A 22,724-nucleotide genomic window follows, 5' to 3' on the forward strand; every position below is an offset into this window, starting at 1 on the left:
TTCCAGTTAAATTGAACTCCTTAGAGCACCCGCAGCGCATGTAAATTGGGTGCCCAACTCCCGCCTAGAAAAGAGTAAACTGGCCTCGGGCACTGGTCACGCGTTGGAGAAGGAAAAAGAAAAGGGCAGGTGCCCACCACCCCGGCCACAGCCCAACTGCAGTGCACGTTTTTCAAAATCAAAAAAGTAGCAGCAATTGAATTATTTTGTGTTGCTTTTGTGTATAAATGTAGCTGCCATTCTGATCAAAAAAAATATATCCGTTAATTTTACAACGGTTATATTTATATCCGTTACAATTTTTAGCCTATAAATATTAATTCATTTTTACTCATTTTATACTTCATCTCTTTAGATTTTTTTCTCTCAAAAATTTTTCTATTCCAAAATCATGAATCCTAATAATTTTCAGCCTCCAAATTCACAAAATTCATACCCCAATCCTCAAGCTCCAAATTTAAATTTTCCATTTCAATATCCAAATCCATATTTTCCATTTGTCCAAAATGCTAATATGGAAAATACTCAATTTTCAGATCAACGTAATCGACCCAACAATTCATTTCCATTTTCGAATAATTTATTTCCATTTACTCAAAATTCACAAATGTATCCTTTTCCATATGGCCAAAATTTTTCAACATCAATTCCGCAATATGGAAACGATCCGACGCCAACAAATGTTCAAGAATCTCCACTTTCACAATGTTCTACTTTTGATAGTAGAGATGTCATAGATTTAAATGAGAACAACATTGAAGTTGAAGAGATACAAGATATACGAGATAATAATGTTCAATGGAAATGGGAAGAAGATAAGCTTTTAATCAGTGCTTGGTTAAATGTGTCAATTGATCCACTAGTTGGTACTGATCAGATGGGTGACACGTTCTGGGAACAGATTCATCAGTATTGTGAAGAAAGCGATCCTGGTCTTATCAAAAGAGGCACTGTGGCTATAAGAAAAAGATGGCAACGAATCAACGAAGGGGCTCAAAAATATGGAGCATGCTTCGAGAAAGCACAAAAAATAGTTGGAAGTGGTTCAAACATGGATGATATAATAGAGAAAGCTCATTTACTCCATAAAACTCATTATGGCAAGAAATGTAACTTTGATAAGCATTGGAGTGAGCTTCGGAGGCAACCAAAATGGAGAGCTCCTACAACAAATAGCGGGAGTACAAAGCGAACTAAATTAAGTGATTCTGGAGCTTATTCATCATCAGCTAACAATGAAACACCAGATGACAATAATATTGTTGAATCTCCAGTTCGTCCAAAAGGTACAAAAGCAACCAAGAGGAAAGGAAAGGGAAAGAAGAAAGTCATTGATGTGGATGCTGAACGCTACAAAGAAATGACATCTGTTCAATGTAGGAAGTTGTCTCTGTTGGAAGAATTTAATAAGAACCATGTTAAGGAGATGAACTTAAAGATCACTATGGCAGACACAAGTATTTGGATTGTAGTGTTTGGATTTTAGTCATTGTCAAGTAGTTGTTGTAAGCTAGTCATTGTAATTTCTTTCTTGTGAGTTTTGTTAAAGGAATAAATTCGTTTTTTAAGTCTATATAAGCTCATCAGTGTATTGAATTCAATTGCACATCTTGTTATCAACAAAAACAGCAAAAATGGCTGATAATTTTGATATATACAAAGAGTTTGCTAAGGAGATGTTCAACGAAGATGACGATGAATATGAGAAATATCGACTTCATCTCTTTAACAAACTTCACGGGGAAGGATCTTCATCAACCCCTCGAAGAATGATATACAGAGACCGTGAAGCAGGCCATGAACGTCTCGTGAAAGATTATTTTGCAGAAAATCCGGTCTATACTCCGGAAACATTTCGTAGAAGGTTTCGAATGGGGAGGCATGTATTTCTTCGTATTGTCGATGCACTCTCAAATTTCGATCCATACTTCCAACAAAGGGTAGATGCATTGGGAAGAAAAGGATTATCACCACTACAAAAATGCACTGCAGCCATGCGTATGTTGGCATATGGAGTGTCTGCTGATGCTGTTGATGACTATGTGCGAATTGGCGAATCAACTGCGATTGAATGCTTAAAAAAATTTGTGACCGATGTTATTTTGGTTTTTGAAGAGGAATACTTGCGAAAACCAAATTCAAATGATGTTTGGCGTTTATTGGAGATGGGAGAGGCTCGTGGGTTTCCCGGTATGATGGGGAGTATCGATTGTATGCATTGGCAATGGAAGAATTGTCCTAAAGCATGGAAAGGGATGTTCATGGGTGGTCACAAAGGTGTTCCAACACTCTTACTTGAAGCTGTCGCCTCATCTGATCTATGGATATGGCATGCCTTTTTTGGAGTTGCTGGATCTAACAATGACATAAATGTCTTAGAAAGGTCTCCATTATTTGATGAAGTGCTAGAAGGCCGTGCCCCTGAAATTAATTATACGTTGAATGGCAACAATTATAATTTGGGGTACTATTTAGCTGATGGAATATATCCAGAATGGGCTACATTTGTGAAAACAATTCCACGCCCACAAGGTGAGAAGAGAAAGTTATTTTCCAAATATCAGGAAAGTCAACGAAAAGATGTTGAACGGGCATTTGGTGTGTTGCAGTCTCGCTTTGCAATTGTACGTGGCCCTGCACGATTCTGGGATAAAGGAGATCTCGCTAGAATTATGAGAGCATGTATCATACTTCACAATATGATTGTCGAGGACGAAAGAGACACATATGCTACTCCATTTGGTCCGCTACCATGTTACGATGACACAAGAAATGGAATACCGGAACCAAATTTAGGGGAGGAACCTTTTGTTCCGTATGAAAACTATATTCAAAGAACCACCCAAATTCGTGATCGACAAAAATTTCGCCAATTGCAGAATGACTTGGTGGAGCACATCTCACAATTCGACAATAGCCGTTAAATTATTTAAATTTTTATGTTTAGAATTATGATTATGTGCTTGTGTAACGTTTTTTTAATTATATGTTATGTATTTTAATTAATGAAAATGTTTTATTTTAAATTTTAAATTTATGTAAATTAAAAATATTCTGTTAATTTTAATTTTACACTAACTAAACTATTATAATTAAATCATAACTAAGCTATTATTATTAATCATATACGGTTAAATGTAATATACAAAAGAGATGTGTGGGGTCTAAATATTTAAAAGTAGCAATATAATAAAAGAAGTGGGCAGTGGTGGGTTGGAGCTGGCTGGCCAACTTTCAGAACAGCCCTGTTTTTGCTTGCGTGTCACTGGGTGGGGTTAAAAACCTGGACATGGGCGTCTCGCCCATTGCTGTTGCTCTTATATCCTGTAATATGTTACGACTCAGTCCCATACTTATCCATTAAATAATTAACCATTGCGTCCTCCCAAAAGCCCATGGACTGTAATCCAAAACATTCTTTTGGACCCACCCGTCAAGTCAATACTCATTCTATCACGTGATACTTAGCTTGTAATATTTGACATATAACACCAGAGCCCTTTAATACTAAAGAATTCTGCAGAATGCTGAAGGAGAATTCTGCAGGATGCTAAAGGCATTGCATTGCAGACATTTTACGTTAATGTTATAGTGCTTTAACTGTTTGACTTTCCTTGATTCACTTATGTTGCTTTTAATTAAATTCAGATTTAAAATTGTTTGGCAAAACTTATGATTTACTCATTCTGTCCCATTCAATTGCATATGTTTCTTTTTCATTGCTCGACACGTTTTTTATGGTTCTTATAAAACATAATTCTATAATTTTTTTTAATTTTTTTTTATAAAAATATAAATGTTATACTTTTATACTGAAAGAAAATCTTAAAAGTAAGTAACTGAACAATACTTTATTGAAGTATTAAAATTCGTGTCGCGCCCCCGTCCCCCAATGTATACTATTGGTTAGGACGGAGGGAGTAACATAATAAGCCGTGAGCTTAAACGTGACTTAATATGATAAGCCGGGAGTTTAAAATATATGTTTGAGTAATTTTGACTTATTAATGACTTATGAGTTATTAAAAATATAATAATAAAAATAAAAGTGATTTATGAATAACTTATATTCTATGAATGATTTTCATAAAAAAATTAAAAAAATTAATTAACTGAAGAATACTTCAAACTAACTTTTGTCTTTAAATCAGTTTCTAGCTTATTTATAACTTTAAACCGACTTCTGCTTGAAATTGTACTTTAAAATCAAAAATAGCTTAAGTCCGGCTTTAAGCTTAAACGAACACGCTCTTAATCACACAAGAATCGTAAATGCAAAATAAAAATTATATGAACACGTCTTACATACGATAAAACTAGAAAGAAGGGAACGAACTAATAATAATTATAAATCCTTGAAGTGACTTAAGGTCACACGCATATAAAACTCCTAGGAGGTGTTTGGTTCATGGTTAATGAGCCCAGTTAACGAGAATCGGAACCTTAATCCCATAACAAGTGTTTGGATTAGTTATTTGGTGCTATGGAATGAGACCCCCAATCCTTTTAGGTGATTAAATCATACCCTTCCCACCCCTTGGGTTATCATACCATTCCCATTCCCGTTAACCCCCATTCCCATACCCTCCATTCCCATTCCCGATTCCCATTCTCAACCTCAATCCAAACGCCCCCATAATTAAGATACAAACAATATACAGACCTCACCAACTCAAACGGTAAGCTGTTCCAATTGTTATATTCTATGCTTCTATTGTTATATTCTATGCTTCTATCATCTTATAGACAAAAGGAATATAAACTAATTTGCAAGCATAAGAGAGAAGGGTCCTTATTTGACAGAGTAATGTAGTATAGAGCAAAACATAACACATTAAATTTAATCACAACATCAGATAAATGCATAACAAGGTAAAGCACACAACCGCTATCACTCTAGGACATCACAGATTTGAATTTTGTGTGTATTACATAATCATCCAAGCATATTTGTTACTAAGACTCACAAATATACATAACATCACAAGGGTTTGCACAATACAACCTACAAATGTTTACTCAGACACAAAACTCATATATAATTCTTCTTCCGTAAATTTTGAAGCATTAGTGAAGCAGCATATCCCTCAGCTTCCTTGACCCTCAGCTTCTCCACTCCCTCCACATACTCTAAACCATCGGCAGTTTCAAAACTAACGGAGCATACAAATTTCCTAGCATGAGCTGGTCCAACCTCGTTTACAATGCTGTGATGTTAAGTGAAGACTTAGCACTAGGTAAGTTATGCATTTTAGATACATAGGTGTTAACACTGTTCTTTCATGTATTTTATAAGATTATTATTACTAAAAAAACAATTGTTACGAGGACCCCAGAGGTTCCATTGGTTTACTCACATTGTTAAAAATTCATGAGTGTCTAACTTATTACTTCACATGCCCATAAAAATCGTAATTGTGATAATACTTACCAAAAAAATTGTGCAAACTAGAAGTTGGAGCTCAAATTTTGTTTTCTAAAGAATATAAGCAAATAATGCAATTGAGTAACAGGAACGTAGCAGATATCTCAGAGAATGTTGAAGCATTCACCTTTTAAAACATTAAAATTTTATACCTGTAACATGGTTTTGACCACTTCTTCCTGGCACAAACCTCATGCAATTTTTTTTTCGCAGCAGCTTCAACCTCAGAGTTCTCATTCACATTGGCACAAATATCCATTTTGTCATTGCAGTGTGCTAAAATCTCCAGAGCGGCTTTAGCTGCCTGAAGTTTTGCATTTTCTTTTTGATCGGAAGAAGCAGAAGCAATAAAGTTGCCATCTATGTATACACTTGCAATGTTTTTGTTGTTTTCTCTCCATGGCTTAATATCAACTTGGAGCCCATCCTTTTGGCACATCTCAAACAACATTGATATCGGTTGTGGTTGTTGCTGTAGCATGTCGGGAGTAATAAGTGGCTCAAGTAGGCCTCTAACAACCTTCAAAACATAAATATTCACCAGAACAGAATAAACCAATATTGTAGTCAACTGGGATACATTGAAGGCACCTAATAGCCATGGTGTATCTAGACAAAAAGTTTAATTTGAAGGCAATGTGAGTGTATTTGGCCTGGTTTAATTTTTTAGTATATTTTGTTCATTCACTTGCAACATAGAAAAATAGCCAACATACCATCACTAGAGATTTCTAAATATGTATCTGAGAACTGAACTAGAAAAAAATAATTGCGAGAAATGGAAAAAGAATGCATACCACCCACATTGCTTTCGAATCAAACTTTTGGTCTAAATACACGGCAGCTATAACCGACTCCACAATATCCGCAAGAACTTTAGGTGCCTTCATTGTACCACCATGAACCACAATCACATCTTCTTGTTGTACGACATCAAGAAATTCTTTAACCTAAATCACAATTTTAAAAACAATTAATGAAATTAGATTGGCTAAATTACATTGGCTACACGCCTCTAATGTTCTTTTTAAAAAATAAGCTCAGCCAACACAAAATTATTAATAATGACAATAACAGATAGTTCTGAAAAACCCAACTTGACTAAACAGCACCCGATTAATCCTTTCAAGTTGTTCTATCGTGATTCAAAATTTACAATCTGATCAATCACTACCAATATTCTTGAACAATATATATCCTAAAAAATTATTAAATATACAAGAATATTTATCATTCCAATTCATCCCCATTAGCCAGTTAACAATTTTTACAACACTAAATCTATGAAAAAAACAATCAAACTGAGTATATAAAAAAACAATGGAATAAAAGAGATGATACCTTGTGAGTCAGAGCAGCACTATTATGTCTAACATACTTATAAAGCTGATGTCGAATCGCAACACGAGCAAGCTTCTCAGTACTAATGTTAGCAGCTTTCACCACCGACAAATCACCGGCATCAAGGTCCGGGTATGTAAGAAACGCGAAGTTAGTGATCGCTAATCCCAATACAGCATCGCCGACGAATTCTAGGCGTTGATACGATTCGGCGTTAACATAGGAAGGGTGAGTCAAGGCCTTTTCTAACAAACTCTTGTCGATAAACTTGTAACCCAGAATCTCCTCCACGTCACTGATTGCGGCGCTCATATCGATTGTGCCATCTACGGCGTTGGGCGGATGGCCGGACATTTGAGTTTCCGGTGGGTTGGGGGATGAGGTTTTAAGTGGCGGATTCAATGCATCCGTGTGCAGTTACTCCCTCCTTCCCGTCGTTTTAATAGTGTATCTTACAAAAATGACACATTAAAAAAATCAAATATGATATGTTACTATCATTTTATAGTATTAGTTATATGAAAATATTACGTCTAATTTGTTAAAAGTCGACATAATTTCATTATAAATCATGAAAATTATGTGATCTAATAAATATTAACACTAGTATTAAATTTAAAGTAAATCACAAATTGGTGGTTGTAATTTCTCAAATTTTACAAAATGTTGGCGGAAGTTCAAAGATTACAAATTGGTGGCTGGACTTTACCTCCGCCTTTTAATAAGATGGCTCGGAGTTTGTTAAATTTGGCCGTTCAGTCCAAAAAAAATAATAAATAAAAAGGGCAAAAGCGAGTTTTTAGAGGGCAAAAGTGTGTAATATATATATATATATATATATATATATATATATATATATGTGTGTGTGTGTGTGTGTGTGTGTGTGTGTATTGTGTGTTGATTCTTTACTTTTGGGGAAGAGGGTATGCTAAACTGAGATTGGGCTTAAAGATGGACTTGAACAAAGTTGGATTTCCAGACCATTTTGCATCAGTTAGAAGAAAGGTAGTTTCTGGGTTTGGTTTAGAACTTGTTTCACTCATCTTCTTGAGTGTGTTTGTGTTCAATATTTCATTCAAGACTCCTTTTTTTTTAACCCAATTTTTCAAGGGTTGAATACTTTTGGTTCTAATTCTACTTCTATTACTCTGTCTTGGCCCTTCTCATCTTCTTCTGCTTATTCCAAGATTGTTAATGATCCTGTTGTAACTCATGATAATGCTACTGTGGCCAAGATGCTTGATTCTGTAAAGACTCCCGTGACTAATGTTTCTCAAATTGGTTTGAATGGGACTTTTTGTTAGTGATAGTGGAAAAAGAGGTGATTTGGAGGGTGCCCATGTGGGAAATTCGTCTGATTTGGTTAAAGATGAAAGTTTTAGTGGTGATGGGAATGTGAATGTTGAGAAAAGTATTGAGGGGAAGGTGAGTGGGAGCTTAGTTGGTGAATTTGTTGGTTTAGCAGACGATTTGAGTTCCAATGATGGAACTAGTTCGGTTAGTGGTGATGAATTGGTTTGGTTCTAAAGAGGGCTTGAGGTCTAGGAAAGGGACGAATTTAATAAGTGGTGGAGAAGAGATTCATAAGTTTTAAAACCTTAAAAACCCGCTTTTGCCCTTTTTACTTATTTTTTTTTTTTGGACTTAACGGTCAAATTTAACGGACTGTGACGGCATCCACCTTATTAAAAGACGGAAGTAAACTCCAGCCACCAATCTATAGTTTTTGAACTTCAGCCAACATTTTGTTAAATTTGGGAAACTACAGCCACCACTTTGTCATTTACTCTTAAATTTATATTGAACAAAAAACAAAGTCCAATAATATAAGAAATTCGTATAAGAGAAACAAGACTATTAAAATGAGAAGTAAGGAGAAATTATAAAAGTCTATTTTAATTACACTTTAAATTATTTAGCTACTCCATCTGTATAATTGATTTTGTACGGTTTTGTTTTTTTTATGTCCACTCAATTCCATAAATTTCAAAATATCTCAAAAACTTAAAAAAAAAATCTAATATAAAAAATCTCATACATTTACTATTTTCATCTAATTTTCAAAATCTATCAACTAAATATTCATGAGTCCCATCATTTTACTCGCTTGTGTTTCTCTTTCTCATTATTTTTATATTTTATATTACTTTATACACTTTCCTAGTTATCAAATTCCAATCCATAGAATATATACTATCCAAGTGGGACGGAGGGATTTTTCGACTTTTCGTCTCCTATCAGCCATAGCCGACAATTAATAAAGATTATAACGATTGATATTATTAAGATTTTTGGTTTCTACAGTAGCATATTTCAACTTGTAGGAATAGAGAAAATCATCTGTGCATTACTTCCTTGTTTTGTGTAAGAGCATTTCAACCTCAGTCGTTTTTTCAGGTATTTCATGATTCTGGGATTACAATTAGACATACTTTCATCTTTCAAGCAGATATTTTGAATCAGACAATCCCTGAAATAATACTTGATCACATGTTGTTCGTTTTGCATCTCAAGACCAATATTCTCTATCCATTCTTTAGTTTTGCTGAAAATTTCGTTATACTTATCATCAATGGAGATTATTTTATTCCTTCCCATGAAGAGTTCATTGAGAAAGGGGTTAATTATCAACTAGGTCACTTGTTACGCTAGAAAATATCAAGTAATTCACTGGCAAATTTTTAGTCTCATTTAAATCACTAAAGTCATTAATAATATCAAATAGATACCTCTAATATCTTTTCGGGGAGTAAACTTTATTTTTCATTGAGTTTCACACATTTTTCTTAGCTGTTAGTATAATCAAATGAAAGGTTATGAATTCTAGTATTTATGATAATATATTCAGATTTTAAAAAGTTTATTTACTATTTATTTTTAATTTTATAATTATTTTGTTTATTTTATGTCAAATAAATAATAAATGAATTTTTTAAAATCTAAATATATTATCATAAATACTAGAATTCATAACCTTTCATTTGATTATACTAACAGCTAAGAAAAATGTGTGAAACTCAATGAAAAATAAAGTTTACTACTCGAAAAGATATTAGAGGTATCTATTTGATATTTTTTATAACTCTAGTGATTCAAATGAGACCAAAAATTTCACAGTGACCCACTTGATATTCTTGAGGAACTTGCAAGTTGCAAATAACATACTTACACTCAGTGGCGGAACCAGGACTAAAAGTTAGGGGGCTGAAAAATATTTCGTCATTCATACTTGCATAAATGGCTTATGCTGATAAGTCTTGATTGCTTTCATAGCAAAAAAACTCTCTCAATAGTAGTAATGACAACCGGTAAAACTAGAGTTAACTCAACCAGAAAATAAACTAAGGGATAAGCAGTGTGTCTGTGTGTTTTAACCATCATGACAGAAAGATTTCCCATATTTTGAAGTCCAGATTAATCTCAGCTCTCATATCATAGATAAAATTGTGTAATTGATTTGGCAACAACTCCAGGTCTAGTAAAGAGAAATATTTTGGATAAAATTGTGCAAGGCAAACCATTTTTGAGTTATTGAAATTTGAAAATTAATTTCTAGGATCCAAAAAGCCAATATAAATTAGTAGCTCTATGTTTCCTTCTTCGTATAGGCTCTTTAGCCAAAATTTGAATAATATGAAGATGAAATGAACTCCAACAAGCTCCTAGCACCTCTTCGAGAACTTTGGAGCTCTAATGGGTTCCTCAACAATGAGGAGCACACTTTCCCTCTTAACTATATTTTATATTATTTTTCTAATGTACAAAGTACTTAGCATGCATCATACAGTTTGCATGATCTAGTTGCTCTGAGTGTATCTGTTTGAATGTATTTGTTAATTAGACTTTCTTTAGATATAAGTCTTTCTCTATGACATTTATAATTCAGTGGGGCTAATAAAATTATATTGACATCATAAATTTAGTGGGGGCTGAAAAAAAATATACACTGGGAGGCTCTAGCATCCCCTCGTCCCCTCTGGTTCCGCCACTGCTTTACACTTGTGCTTTGACCTTTAACGTCGAAAATGAAATTTACCAGCCATCGTTCTTGCGAGATCTTGGGATCGGTTGTATAAATCAAAAAATGTATTAAATAATGTTTTTCTTCAAAATAGAGGAAAATAGTACAGACAATGAAATTTTGTAGTAGATATTATTTTTGTCTTTTGATCATATAAAATTCAAGAATGGGGACATGTGACATAAAAAAATCCATAACTTATTAATCAATAAATTTTGGCAAAAAAATATAACAGCAAAAACTTGCTCAAAATCACCAAAAATTTCATATATAAATATAGAATATTTTACACTTTGCACCCCATAAATATATAATTATATAATATAGGTAGTGAAATTGGGTAGACTGAGACCACATAGATAATGACAAAAAATATTTAAAAATTGTTCCCGAACTGATCTCTCATTTCTTACGGAAATTATTGTCATTTTCTAACTAGAATCTGAAAAGATCTCGGGAATGGGATCGAAATCAGACGGGTGATCAAGATCTTTTTTTTTTTTTTTTTTTTTTTTTTTTTTTGACGGAACGGGTGATCAAGATCACTGGATAATTAACCTAAGTTACTTAATTTATTCTACACCAACAAGATTATATATGCTTACACTAGACATTCCAAATTATAATAAATGATTGTCTATTGCGTAAACAGATTTTAACTCTTAGGTGAAATTTTTTGAAGGCAATATAGTACTTACGGTCGATATAATAGAGAAAAGAAAATGAAGCAACGCTACATGTAATCATGAGATCACACCAGTTACAAGCATGACCCCGCTAAACAGAAAGCTAAGAATTGGAATATATTCATTGTGAAGAGTATAGGACGGGTGTAAAGATGCTTAATATTCAAGCAAACCTATACGTAAATTTAGACCTTTAACCTTTTCCTGTTCTACTATTTAACTCAATTTAGGTTCATACAGGAGGCTTCAAAGCTTAGCGCCGGACGTACCGGTTTTTGAACAAGCCCAGTGATTAAGAGTTTATTTTTTGTTGGTCCTGGTTTGATTTTGACTCACCAGAATAAAATCTCAGACACTTTTGACATTTTTGATTTATATGCATGTGAGAAATACTTACCCGTACATTGATACATTGTTATTTCAGCATTTCATCAAATAGATAATTTATTTAAAATATGATATCTACTTATTCTTTAATATGAAAGGTATACTTTATAAATTATTAGGGATATAACTAAAAGATATTTATTAATTTGTCATAATTTTTTCATTTGAACTTATTTTTAGGAAATGAAATTAGAGTGGGGGATAATAAAAATAGATGCAGAAACTAATTACGTATCAAGCATAAATAATTAAACTTTATGTCAGATAACATCGCATACATGTACTTTGGATTATTTATTTTTTTTACGACAAACATGTACTTTATATTTAGAACGGTTCAAAAGAAAATGATGAGATAAATATCTAGTTAGCTATGCACTCTTCCTTGACACTCACTTGAATTCATAAACCACTAGCTAGCTTCCTACAAAACAACTCCAGCAATTAGAAGTAGAAACAGCTAGAATGTTCCATTCCAAAATGAAGCTAGGATCATCCAGCATGATTAACACTAGCTCAAGCAATCATCATCATGAGATGAGTAGCGGGCGGGCCATGCCATGCCTCCGAGCAGACTCGGGCCTGGTCTTGACCACCGATCCTAAGCCTCGCCTCCGTTGGACTGCCGAGCTTCACGACCGCTTTGTCGACGCTGTTACTCAGCTCGGCGGACCTGATAGTAAGTACACCACCAACTGTAATTATCAATATTAATGCTCTTAATCTGATCATATTTCAATCCGCTAACTACTTTGTGGCAGAGGCTACACCAAAGACTATTATGAGAGTTATGGGTGTCAAGGGTCTCACTCTTTACCACCTCAAAAGTCATCTTCAGGTTCCAAATTATTATCCTCTTCGCACTTTCTTTAGGTCTGCTGAAAAATTAACTTAACATCTAAATATTGATTTAATTCAGAAATTTCGGCTAGGGAGGCAACCTCACAAGGACAATACTAGTGATGGCCACACAATGAAAGATGGTGAAAGAGGTACTGATTTATATATGCAGATATCTTGATGTCTGTCCAACGTAAATTTCACACAAATACTATAGCTTAGTTTGTAAGCTGTCTTGTTAAATTTCACTTTTTATTATTTATTCTTGTTGTTTTGTTAACTAAGGCATAATCAATTATATATTTGGCAGGTTCAGCCATGAAACTCTATGGAAATTCTGCATCATCATCTGGAATGATAACAAGTAACATGAATGAGTAAGCCTTATTAGAGTAGTAATTTCTCAACTATTCGAAGTATTTTAATAAACCTTGTGGTCGGTTTGGGAACCAGAATTTCATTTGAAATTCTGAATTGGAACAAATAACCTGTTTGAGAATATAGATTTGGATTTTATTTCAAATCCAGGATATATTCAAATACTATTGGAAATCTGAGAATTTGAAATGACGACTCAAATTCTGTCATTTGAAATCCATCATTTGAAATGAAATTCATGTTTCCAAACTCCTTCCTAGTGCATTGTGAAGGGTGGTGGCCACAACATGGAACTCAATCAGTTCACAAAAGCAATGAGTTTGATTGCTGCTTTTTTGTTAGGAATAATGTACTTATTCTGGATTGCTTCAATATTAGTGTTTCCTCTGACGTATTGTTACATAATACAGGATGCAAATGGAGGTGCAAAGGAGAATGCATGAACAGTTAGAGGTAATATACATCTTATCTCCGAATTATAGTGCTTGTGATGTGAGATTGTGGTCCGAAATCATTCAAATCAATGTTGAAACTGTCACCAACTTAATAGCTTAATTATGAATTTGATTGTCTAGATTTAAAATGTGCATATATACATGTGGTTGTAGGTTCAGAGAAACCTTCAGTTAAGAATAGAGACACAAGGAAAGTATATGCAGACAATACTGGAAAAAGCTTGTCAAACGCTTGCAGGTGAAAACATGCCAAATAATCGTCAAGGCCGCAAGGGAGATGGTCCTACTCATCATATGAGAGATTATGGACCCAATCTCAACTTCTTAGTTCCCCAAGATCTTAATCAGCTTTATGGAAGTGATCCTCAACCACTTGAAGTGTTTCATCATCAACAGCTAAGCATGGAAAGAACAGATTCATCACTTGATCGATTTATGTCGGGTTCTATTGATGATAGCAACCTTTGTCTAGGGAAAAAGAGGCCTAAAACTGATTGTAGTAGCAAGAGTCTGATAATCTGGCCCGATGACCTTCGTCTTGATCAAGAATTTGGCAACGCAGCACTGTGCCTTGGCTCTCAGTATAATGATGAATATCTTTACTGTGGTGCTCGTAGTTCTGAAGGGGAGCAAAAGAGAGTGCTCAGTGAAGATGATATGGATGACAAGAAGCTCAATTCAGCACAGCTTGGAATGTCATAGAAACAAATACCAGCACTTAATTCTTGATGATATGTAGCTAGGGTGCATACATTCTGGTGGTGACCTTTTGATCCATTTCAATAATGCTGCTTTGCAATCTGACCATTGACTATAATTCCAGTGTATTATATTCAGACTTCTAGCTTGTATCCTAATACATATAATTGCTATTCAGTCGGTTGAGTCGGACGGCTCTGCATGTTGTATAACAGACATGCATGCTATTCAGTCAGTTGTCTACTACTTAATACACATTAAACTTTTAGATGTTCATATTTTGCATGAAGATTGTTAGTTTTATGATAGATTTACGTGCTCTATGAGTATAGCCTGCTCTTCAGAAACCTTTTATGCCACACAAGTTTACATTCATACGGATTCATTTCCTATCAACTGCCATTAACGACGTTACTGAGAATCTTGTGGGGATTGTTGCATGGCATTCATCTTCTTTTCTGCAATGGTGGCCGGGATTTTTTATGTGTTGGACTGGGGAATGTCAGATACTGGTTGGTTGGAGGTTCTTTCAGTTGATTTAAAGAAAAGATTTCCCCAATGATTATCATCTGTAATATGCCTTTTATCAAACATTAATGCTTTTAAATTAGGTTATTACCTCCCAACATGTGTACGATTGCAAATAAAATCATTGGATTGTATGGCAAAGGAGAGAAAACAAAGTCAAAGATAATATGCAATGATGATCAAGATCTAAGAAAAAAGACAAATCAGTTTTTTTTTTTTTTTGAGAACATATAATAATCATACATATAGACCAATTAGGTCAATGCATGTTATTTAAAGTTTGGAAAATTAAAAGATCATAGCGTCACTGGAAGGTATTCAGTTAAAATTTTGAAAATTGCTTGGCTCCGTCTCCTTTGTGTTACTAATCACAGGTTTAGACAAAGAGAAAGAGAACTAAAGCGAGACGAGGAGAATCTTACTTTCATGCATAGGCAAGCCCTTTTTCTCTTTATCAAGTGCTTAAATAAGATATCCCATATATAGCCAATTAGCAGCCAGGGTTTAGGACTATGAAATGGAGACATCGTGATGAGAGAGCTCCCTCCCATTTACATCAATTGCCCTCTTAATTTCTTAACTTGGTACTGCTGTAGTTTACAGGCCTACAAAGTGTAAAGGGAGGAGATCGAAGTTGAGGAGAAAATTGAAAAGAAAATTGGAGGAGGCCCGTAGAGAAAAGTCGCCACAAAACGATCAAGATGACTGGACTCTGAATCACATTCCTGAAATCAATATTGGAGGCAGTGATCTCCTTAAACTCCGAACAAGATTAATTAAGGCCCACGTGGCCGAGACCGACCGTTTCGAATGGAGAAGGGCATGTTAAAAGAAAGTCAAAAGTGGCCAGTGACATTAAAAATGGTAGGTGAATTTACGACGGAATGTGACAGCCGTCGTAAGTTTCAAAATTAAAAAAAAATTATATATGTGTTTCAAAAAAAAAAAAAAAAAATTATATATGTGAATTTACGATGGAAGGTGTTGCCGTCATAAAGCTCTAGTACCAAAACGTCGACGTTATGAGGACTTGAACATTGAAATAAATGCATTTACGACCAACGAGGTTTCCGTTGTAAATTCTTACGACGGAAAACAACTTTATGTCGTAAGTTTAGGTGCCCAGCAGATCCGTCGTAAATACCCCTGTTTGTTGTAGTGAAGATCAGTCATGAACTAGTTGTAGTCGAAACAATTGAGCAATACGGACCAACAACTAACATACAATTCTTGAAAATGCATGAGTTCAACGGAAAAGGTGGCCCAGAAGACAAGTGTGAGAAGTATGAGTCCCTGATGACTGGGATGGGGCACTATGACATCATGTTGTGTAAGTAAGATGTTCAAAACCTACTTGAAGGGTCCCGTCTCGATGTGGTGCTGATAATTGAGCCTCGGTCGATGAGTTCGTCTTAATTACCAAGTTTGGGGTGTTTATATACAAGTACCCTAAACTATGTTCATTTATCGATTAATAAAATTAAATATTCAAACAATGGTTAATCAATAAAGAAAATAATGAGAACAACCGGTTGTATATAGGAACGAGGAGCTTGGGGAATGTCTAGCAAGGTTTAAGGAGGAATGACGGATGGTCATCAAACTGGATGAGGTGAATGCAGAAGGATTTTGGGTAGCTAGACTTGACCCGATCAAAGGTAAGAAACTCAGATTCCCTCGGTATGATATTTTCCCCAAATCCTTGTAAATGATATATATTTGAGAGGAGAAAGTATCAAGAGAATATAGAAACAATTGTACGACACATGGAAAACATGAAGGATGACCAAGGAAATTAACAAGAAGAAAGATAGTCGAAATTACTCTAAAATACAATAAGGATAAATGGAGTAGATCGAATGGACAAACAAAGATGAGATTGTTGGATCTCGAGGCATAAAACACAGCGGAAACAATGATTTAAAACGTGAAAATTCAGAAATTTCGAAACCCACCGCAGGATCCATGCGAAAAAACAAAATTCAATTCGTAGTTCAGATGTTTGTCTTGAGAAGTTTTACGAATCGGGAGTCTAATGGAGGTCCTATATTTAATCAATCACCATGTATCCTGCCAACAGACGATCTATGCTCCAAATATATCCACACAAAAGCTTGAATGAAGGAGGCGGTGTACTAGCACCAAAAACGAACTGTTCTTCTTCTCTCTCACACACAATTAGAGTTTTCAATGAAATTTGAAATTCTGTTCCTATTAAAATTAAGTCCTACTTAATTATCAAATATCAACTAGATTTCTGATTTCATTATTAATAAATTCAAAATTCATTTTTCCTTTTTAATCAAGTCTAACTTAATTAATAATAAATAATTTCAATTTTCTATTTAATTTAAATCTAAATTTAAATTAAATATTCCTCCAAGCTTTATTTTTGCGCCCTTTAGGTTATTATTACATTGACAATAATTTTAATATCTAATATTAAAATTATAAAAAATGAGCGGCATCTAGTAATACATCATTGCTGCCCAAGTAATAATAATTAAATCGGTGATTAATTAAAATTTTCGTGAATAATGTTCAGTGTAATATAATCTCTTTACCTCATATTATATATTAAACTAGAGGAATGTAATTTGTCATCCTCATCATAGTTCAATCCGGATTTCCCTGATCAATGAGTAAACTAATATTTCAAATCAACATTTGAGCGTGGCCACGCATTTCATAGTCTAACTCACACGAAAATCCAATAATATATCTCCTAAAATAGGAAGGTTAAATCCTTTCTAGATCATTCATATTTCTCATACAATTCACAATGTACCAGAAGTACACATTTATCATTACCCGGTCAAAGGCAACTTTTATTGTAATCAAAGTATATAATTATCATATAGAAATATAATGATTTCAAGTCTAAGGACCATTACATCATCATCATTATGAGATTACTTATGACATAAAAAACATGAAGAATCTCACATGGGGTCTATCTAGCACCACATATCTATACTATACTATTAAAGCCGAAACATTAAAAGTTTGATCGGTCGGTACTTGGGCCAAATTATCGGCCTCCTTATATAATCAATTATTCTTTTTAACTAAAATTATTATTTTTTTTATATTTTATAACAAAAAAACTCAATTTTCTAAAAATAACATTAGATAACATAGCAACTACCTTTTTTAATTTAAACACGTTATCTTTTTCAGATTCCTAACTAAAAAACAATTTTCTAAAAAAAACACATGCAACATACATATAAAAAAAATAATATTATCATATCTCTATACTATACTATTAAAGTCGAAACATTAATAAACACGATTGGATAGTCAAGTGGTGGGTTGTTCCAGGACATCTGGGTTCAACATTGGTTCACTGAGAGAAGTATTAGTACATATACTTATTTGTAAGACATATAAGCTTAAATTGTCAAAAAAAAAAAAGTCAAAACTTGAAAGTTCGGTTGATCGGTATTTGAGCCGAAATATAATCAGTTATTCTTTTTAACTACAATATATTATCATTTTTTATATTTTCTAACTAAAAAAACTCAATCTATTAAAATAACATCGAGCGACATGATAAAAATAACAAATATTATAACCGCCCATGCATTGCACGGGTTATAAGCTGGTATATTATATATATATATATATGTTCTTGACTTTAGTATCACTATACTTATGATCAATGAGATGTCATTATCAGTCAACAAAACAGACTAGTCCTAGTGTATTATCACTGTCCCATAATAATAATATTCGATTAGAAATATTTAGGAATATCAATACTATTTTTATAATCTCATTTCTAAAGCACGTACTTAAAAATATAAAATTCATATTATATCCCAAGGACATTTATTAATCTAAAATTTATATCGCAATAAATAAAGATATAATAAATTATAAAAGGAATAATCAGTCAGACAATATTAATAATAATCATATGTCTTTATACAAAAAAAACTAGACTACTGTCTTTAGGACACACACACACACTAACAGAGATAAAGATCAAATGATCTTCATCCTATTTAACACCTCGATCTCGAAGTTCCCCCACTAGATCTAGGGATTCGTTCAGCCACTAAAGATGAACATGCCAGACTACAAGAAGAATGGAGACATGTACTATATATGATTACAATCGGAACAAAGGGAATAATACAGATGAGTGCTATCATTTAAAGAAGTTGATTGAGAAGATGATTAAAGTTCGGGGAGTTGAACTAGTTTATGATAGATCTGAAGGGAAAGCTAGTCCCAAGGGAAGACAAATGAAAAACACCTAGGGAGTAGGAAAGGTATCAGAGGAAGTGAATACAATGTTAGGAGGAACGATACTAGACTGAAGTAGTAAGAAAACAAGGAAAAATATGCTAGGAAGGTGTACCAGGAGAGTTTAGTGAAATAGCCACTTTTAATCTCTTTCACTAAGAAGACTATGAGGATGTCATGCGGCCGCACGAAGACCCCCAAATTGTCAATTCAGTCATCGGGTAGAACAAGATGTGGATGGTTTTAACTGATGGAGGAGCTCAATATATATCCTATAAAACATAACCTGCAACAAGATGAATATGAAGAGCAACTAGAACCCTGTCATGAGACACCACTCAAAGGGCTCCGTAATCAGTCGATCGCGGTCAAAGGTACAATCCATTTACATATTATTCTTAAAAAGGCTCTATATGTTGTTAAAAACATATCAAATTCTATATGGATCGAGTTGAGGTCCCCTAAAATTACATCCAAGGATGACATGCCCTTACAGCTTGTTGGAGGGGAGGGGTGAATGTGTGTTCTTGGAAAACCCTATGAAGAGGGGAGGCACAGATAGAAATAATATAGCGATTAAAGTATTCATAAATCTACAAATAAAAATTTATACATAATTAACTCTAAACTAAGAAATTATTAGTCATGTATTTTGATGTAATCTAGGTTCTTCGTCAGAAGATCCTAGCTGCAAACCTAAAATTTATAAAGAAAAGTTTTTGGGTTTCTAAGCACTTCAACGAATACACAAAATTCAAAGCAAGAGTCGTGGCTTTATAGATCAGAACATGCTATTCTAAAAAATTGTCTAAACAAGCTAATAAGAAATTTAGCACAACGGATTTGTTTTAGCTTGAATTAGCAAGCCGCATCTTGGATCACAAAGTCTTCACTATCATTTTGTTGTCCATATATTATTCTATTTGGTAATATATAATGTAAGCTTCAAGGTTCAATTGTAAACATGCCACTTGTTTTCCTACAGAAATTAAAGATCTTTGAGAAAGATACTAGTGGTTCGTTTTGTCTATTCCATTCCACTACGATCTTGAGTCAAGAGCTTGACTTCACTGTGTTATCAATATCTCCACTTAGTTACACAATGCTTCACTTGTCAATTGCTCTGAGCTAGCTATGACATAAAGTCTTTATTAGCTAGCTCTGAGTTTTCAGTAGTAGTTGACTTATCACACACTAAACTTTTTATAAATATATACGTTTCAGTTGTCGAACACTTGACTTTCCTTCAAGTTATTTTTGTGTTTACTATAATGTTTTATACATATTTTTTTTTGACTTCACTATAGAAAAGAACTCTACAATAATTTGAGTTTCCCATAGCTTGAGTTTTCGATAGATGTGAAGTGTGTGGTAGTTTTTCAGTTGACATTTCAAGTTTTTCGTAGAAGGTATTGTGAAAAAATAAATATCATAATAATGATATTTACATATAAATTACAAGCCTTATCATGAATTTGACTAAGTATAAAGTTATGGAACAAACAAACAATTTTAGGGTTGTGAAGATGACTTAGGTAATGTTTGGCATTGCTGTCTGCGACAGCAACAACAGTTTTTTGCTGAAAAACAGATGAAATATCATTTGGTAATCTAAAAACAGCTTTTCAGAATTGGAGTTTTTAGTGAAAAATTGCTTTTAGAAAAAAGCATATCCTCCCATGCTTTGAGAAAAATTGTTTTCCATCTTTTGCAGGAATCTGTTACAGATTTCATTATCAGATCTCACCAAAATCATTAATTTTTTATATTATAACTCAAAATAAGCAAATATCAAGATAATTATCAAATAGTTATCTGATTTCTACAACATCACTTTTTTCACCGGCACTTTTTCTTACAGTACAAACAATATTTAACTGCACTACAGTCCCTTAGTCATGTTAATTTTTACAAGCATGCTTGGTTCAACTCCCCGAGGTTTTTCACACATTCATGCGTATTAACAAGACTAACCCCAGGTTGTACATAAGAATTTTTTTTAGTGAAAATATTGTTTAGATAGGAAATTTACTCATACTTTTCATATCCCTTCTTCTTCTTTATCTGTTCACAGATATCTGTAGAAACTCAGACTTGTTATGTGTATATAATGTGCACAGAAAAGAAAAATAGAATACTGGGAACTGCCCTACATCTTAATTAAAGTGAAAGCAATGTACATGAATATATAGAAACTGTGCACACACAGGTTGTGGCACTAAACAAGGAAACTGAAATCCTAAAATAAAGCAACTACTGATACTTTCCTACTACTAGTACTTATCCATTATCCGACTTATTCAAATGTAACATAAAAGCTTAACTAAATTAAATAAATAATTAATAACTAAATTTAAGATTATTCCAACAATCACCCCCTTAATCTTAAATTTATAAAGCACTTCTTTTCATATGTGATGCACTTCTCACCACCATCAATGTTGATGCACTTCTCATCAAAAACATATTTTGGAGCACTTCTCTCCATGGTGCACATAATCACCAACAATTCTATATTTATTTGAAATTTTGAAGCACTTCTCTCCATGGTGTACATAATCACCCAAATTCTAAATTAAAAATTTCTTCCATGACCACTTGTGTCATGATTTTCTTCTCACAGACTTTTTCTGCATCGCCTCGATCGTCTTTCTCGGCAGCCCCATACTACACATGCATCTCATGCTACAAGTGTAGCTTTGCCGCCATCATTCTTATGCCACAAGGATCGGAGAGAAGGCGGTTAAGCCTTGAAACCCCCCCGGGCTCTGATACCAAATGTAGAAACTCAGACTTGTTATATGTATATAATGTGCACAGAAAAGAAAAATAGAATACTGGGAACTGCCCTACATCTTAATTAAACTGAAAGCAATGTACATGAATATATAGAAACTGTGCACACACAGGTTGTGGCACTAAACTAGGAAACTGAAATCCTAAAATAAAGCAACTACTGATACTTTCCTACTACTACTTATCCATTATCCGACTTATTCAAATGTACTCCCTCCGTCCCCTTTTACATGTCCCCATTTAATTTTGAACTAGTCAAATTGACCAAATTTTGACTAAACATTACAAATTATCTATTCATTATATTCAAAATCTGAAAGTTGCATATTAAAATACACTAAATATACTTTCTAATGATATAATTTTTATTATTTCTTGAATTATATGATATATGTAAAATTTCAGTCAAAATATAGTCAATTTGACTGGTCAAAAGTCAAACGGGGACATGTAAAAGGGGACGGAGGAAGTAACATAAAAGCTTAACTAAATTAAATAAATAATTAATAACTAAATTTAAGATTATTACAACAATATCTAGCCTACACGCATCTATAAAAATATATTTCGATCTCTATATATTTTAATATTTAAAAATAAATATTATTGAGTTCTTCATATGTTATACTAATCTAATTGATATATAATTATTTATATAAAATAAGTTCATAGATAGAATATAGTATTGTGGATTTAATATTAAAAGATTTGAAAAGAAATTATAATAATATTTGATTGATGATTCGAACCATTAACATTTATTTAGAATTTAACCTTCTTAAAATTAAAAAAACTAAAATGTGAAATATTTTTAGATTTTTCTCAATATTTATTTGAATACATGTCCAGATCCAAATTATAATTTTTAAAATTACTTTAAAATATTAATTATTTTTAAAATGCTTGAAAGTAGA

The 22,724-nt window shown here is 33.4% G+C and overlaps 4 protein-coding genes across 4 annotated transcripts; 3 read left to right on the plus strand and 1 right to left on the minus strand.

Moving 5' to 3' along the window:
* The first annotated feature begins 607 nt into the window (after positions 1 to 607).
* On the plus strand, positions 608 to 1,486 carry LOC108221278 (glutathione S-transferase T3-like). Its single transcript, XM_017395166.2, has one exon. It carries the CDS (start codon positions 608 to 610, stop codon positions 1,484 to 1,486), a length of 879 nt encoding a protein of 292 aa, XP_017250655.2.
* Positions 1,487 to 1,620: 134 nt separating this feature from the next.
* On the plus strand, positions 1,621 to 2,924 carry LOC108221279 (uncharacterized). Its single transcript, XM_017395168.1, has one exon. It carries the CDS (start codon positions 1,635 to 1,637, stop codon positions 2,922 to 2,924), a length of 1,290 nt encoding a protein of 429 aa, XP_017250657.1. The 5' UTR covers positions 1,621 to 1,634.
* A 1,910-nt stretch (positions 2,925 to 4,834) lies between these two features.
* LOC108220317 (ribonuclease 3-like protein 2) lies at positions 4,835 to 7,237 on the minus strand. Its single transcript, XM_017394058.2, has 4 exons — positions 6,767 to 7,237; positions 6,223 to 6,375; positions 5,578 to 5,945; positions 4,835 to 5,207 (listed from the first exon to the last, which is right to left on the minus strand). Exons 1-4 carry the CDS (start codon positions 7,118 to 7,120, stop codon positions 5,033 to 5,035), a joined length of 1,050 nt encoding a protein of 349 aa, XP_017249547.1. The 5' UTR covers positions 7,121 to 7,237; the 3' UTR covers positions 4,835 to 5,032.
* A 4,964-nt stretch (positions 7,238 to 12,201) lies between these two features.
* LOC108222196 (myb family transcription factor IPN2) lies at positions 12,202 to 14,371 on the plus strand. The gene is made up of 6 exons (XM_017396102.2): positions 12,202 to 12,539; positions 12,622 to 12,698; positions 12,780 to 12,852; positions 13,011 to 13,077; positions 13,489 to 13,531; positions 13,687 to 14,371. The coding sequence occupies exons 1-6, from the start codon at positions 12,326 to 12,328 to the stop codon at positions 14,233 to 14,235; spliced, it is 1,023 nt and encodes a 340-aa protein (XP_017251591.1). The 5' UTR covers positions 12,202 to 12,325; the 3' UTR covers positions 14,236 to 14,371.
* Positions 14,372 to 22,724: the final 8,353 nt, after the last annotated feature.

Source organism: Daucus carota, chromosome 5, assembly GCF_001625215.2.
Source record: "Daucus carota subsp. sativus chromosome 5, DH1 v3.0, whole genome shotgun sequence".
Taxonomy (NCBI): domain Eukaryota; kingdom Viridiplantae; phylum Streptophyta; class Magnoliopsida; order Apiales; family Apiaceae; genus Daucus; species Daucus carota.

Coding starts and splice junctions, on each gene's coding strand:
- LOC108222196 (XM_017396102.2), top strand. CDS start 12,326: ATGTTCCATTCCAAAATGAAGCTAGGATCATCCAGCATGATTAACACT. Junction 12,540..12,621: donor TCAGCTCGGCGGACCTGATA/GTAAGTACACCA, acceptor ACTTTGTGGCAG/AGGCTACACCAAAGACTATT. Junction 12,699..12,779: donor ACCTCAAAAGTCATCTTCAG/GTTCCAAATTAT, acceptor GATTTAATTCAG/AAATTTCGGCTAGGGAGGCA.
- LOC108221278 (XM_017395166.2), top strand. CDS start 608: ATGTATCCTTTTCCATATGGCCAAAATTTTTCAACATCAATTCCGCAA.
- LOC108220317 (XM_017394058.2), bottom strand. CDS start 7,120: ATGTCCGGCCATCCGCCCAACGCCGTAGATGGCACAATCGATATGAGC. Junction 5,946..6,222: donor ATTCGAAAGCAATGTGGGTG/GTATGCATTCTT, acceptor TATGTTTTGAAG/GTTGTTAGAGGCCTACTTGA. Junction 5,208..5,577: donor TGGTCAAAACCATGTTACAG/GTATAAAATTTT, acceptor TTAACATCACAG/CATTGTAAACGAGGTTGGAC.
- LOC108221279 (XM_017395168.1), top strand. CDS start 1,635: ATGGCTGATAATTTTGATATATACAAAGAGTTTGCTAAGGAGATGTTC.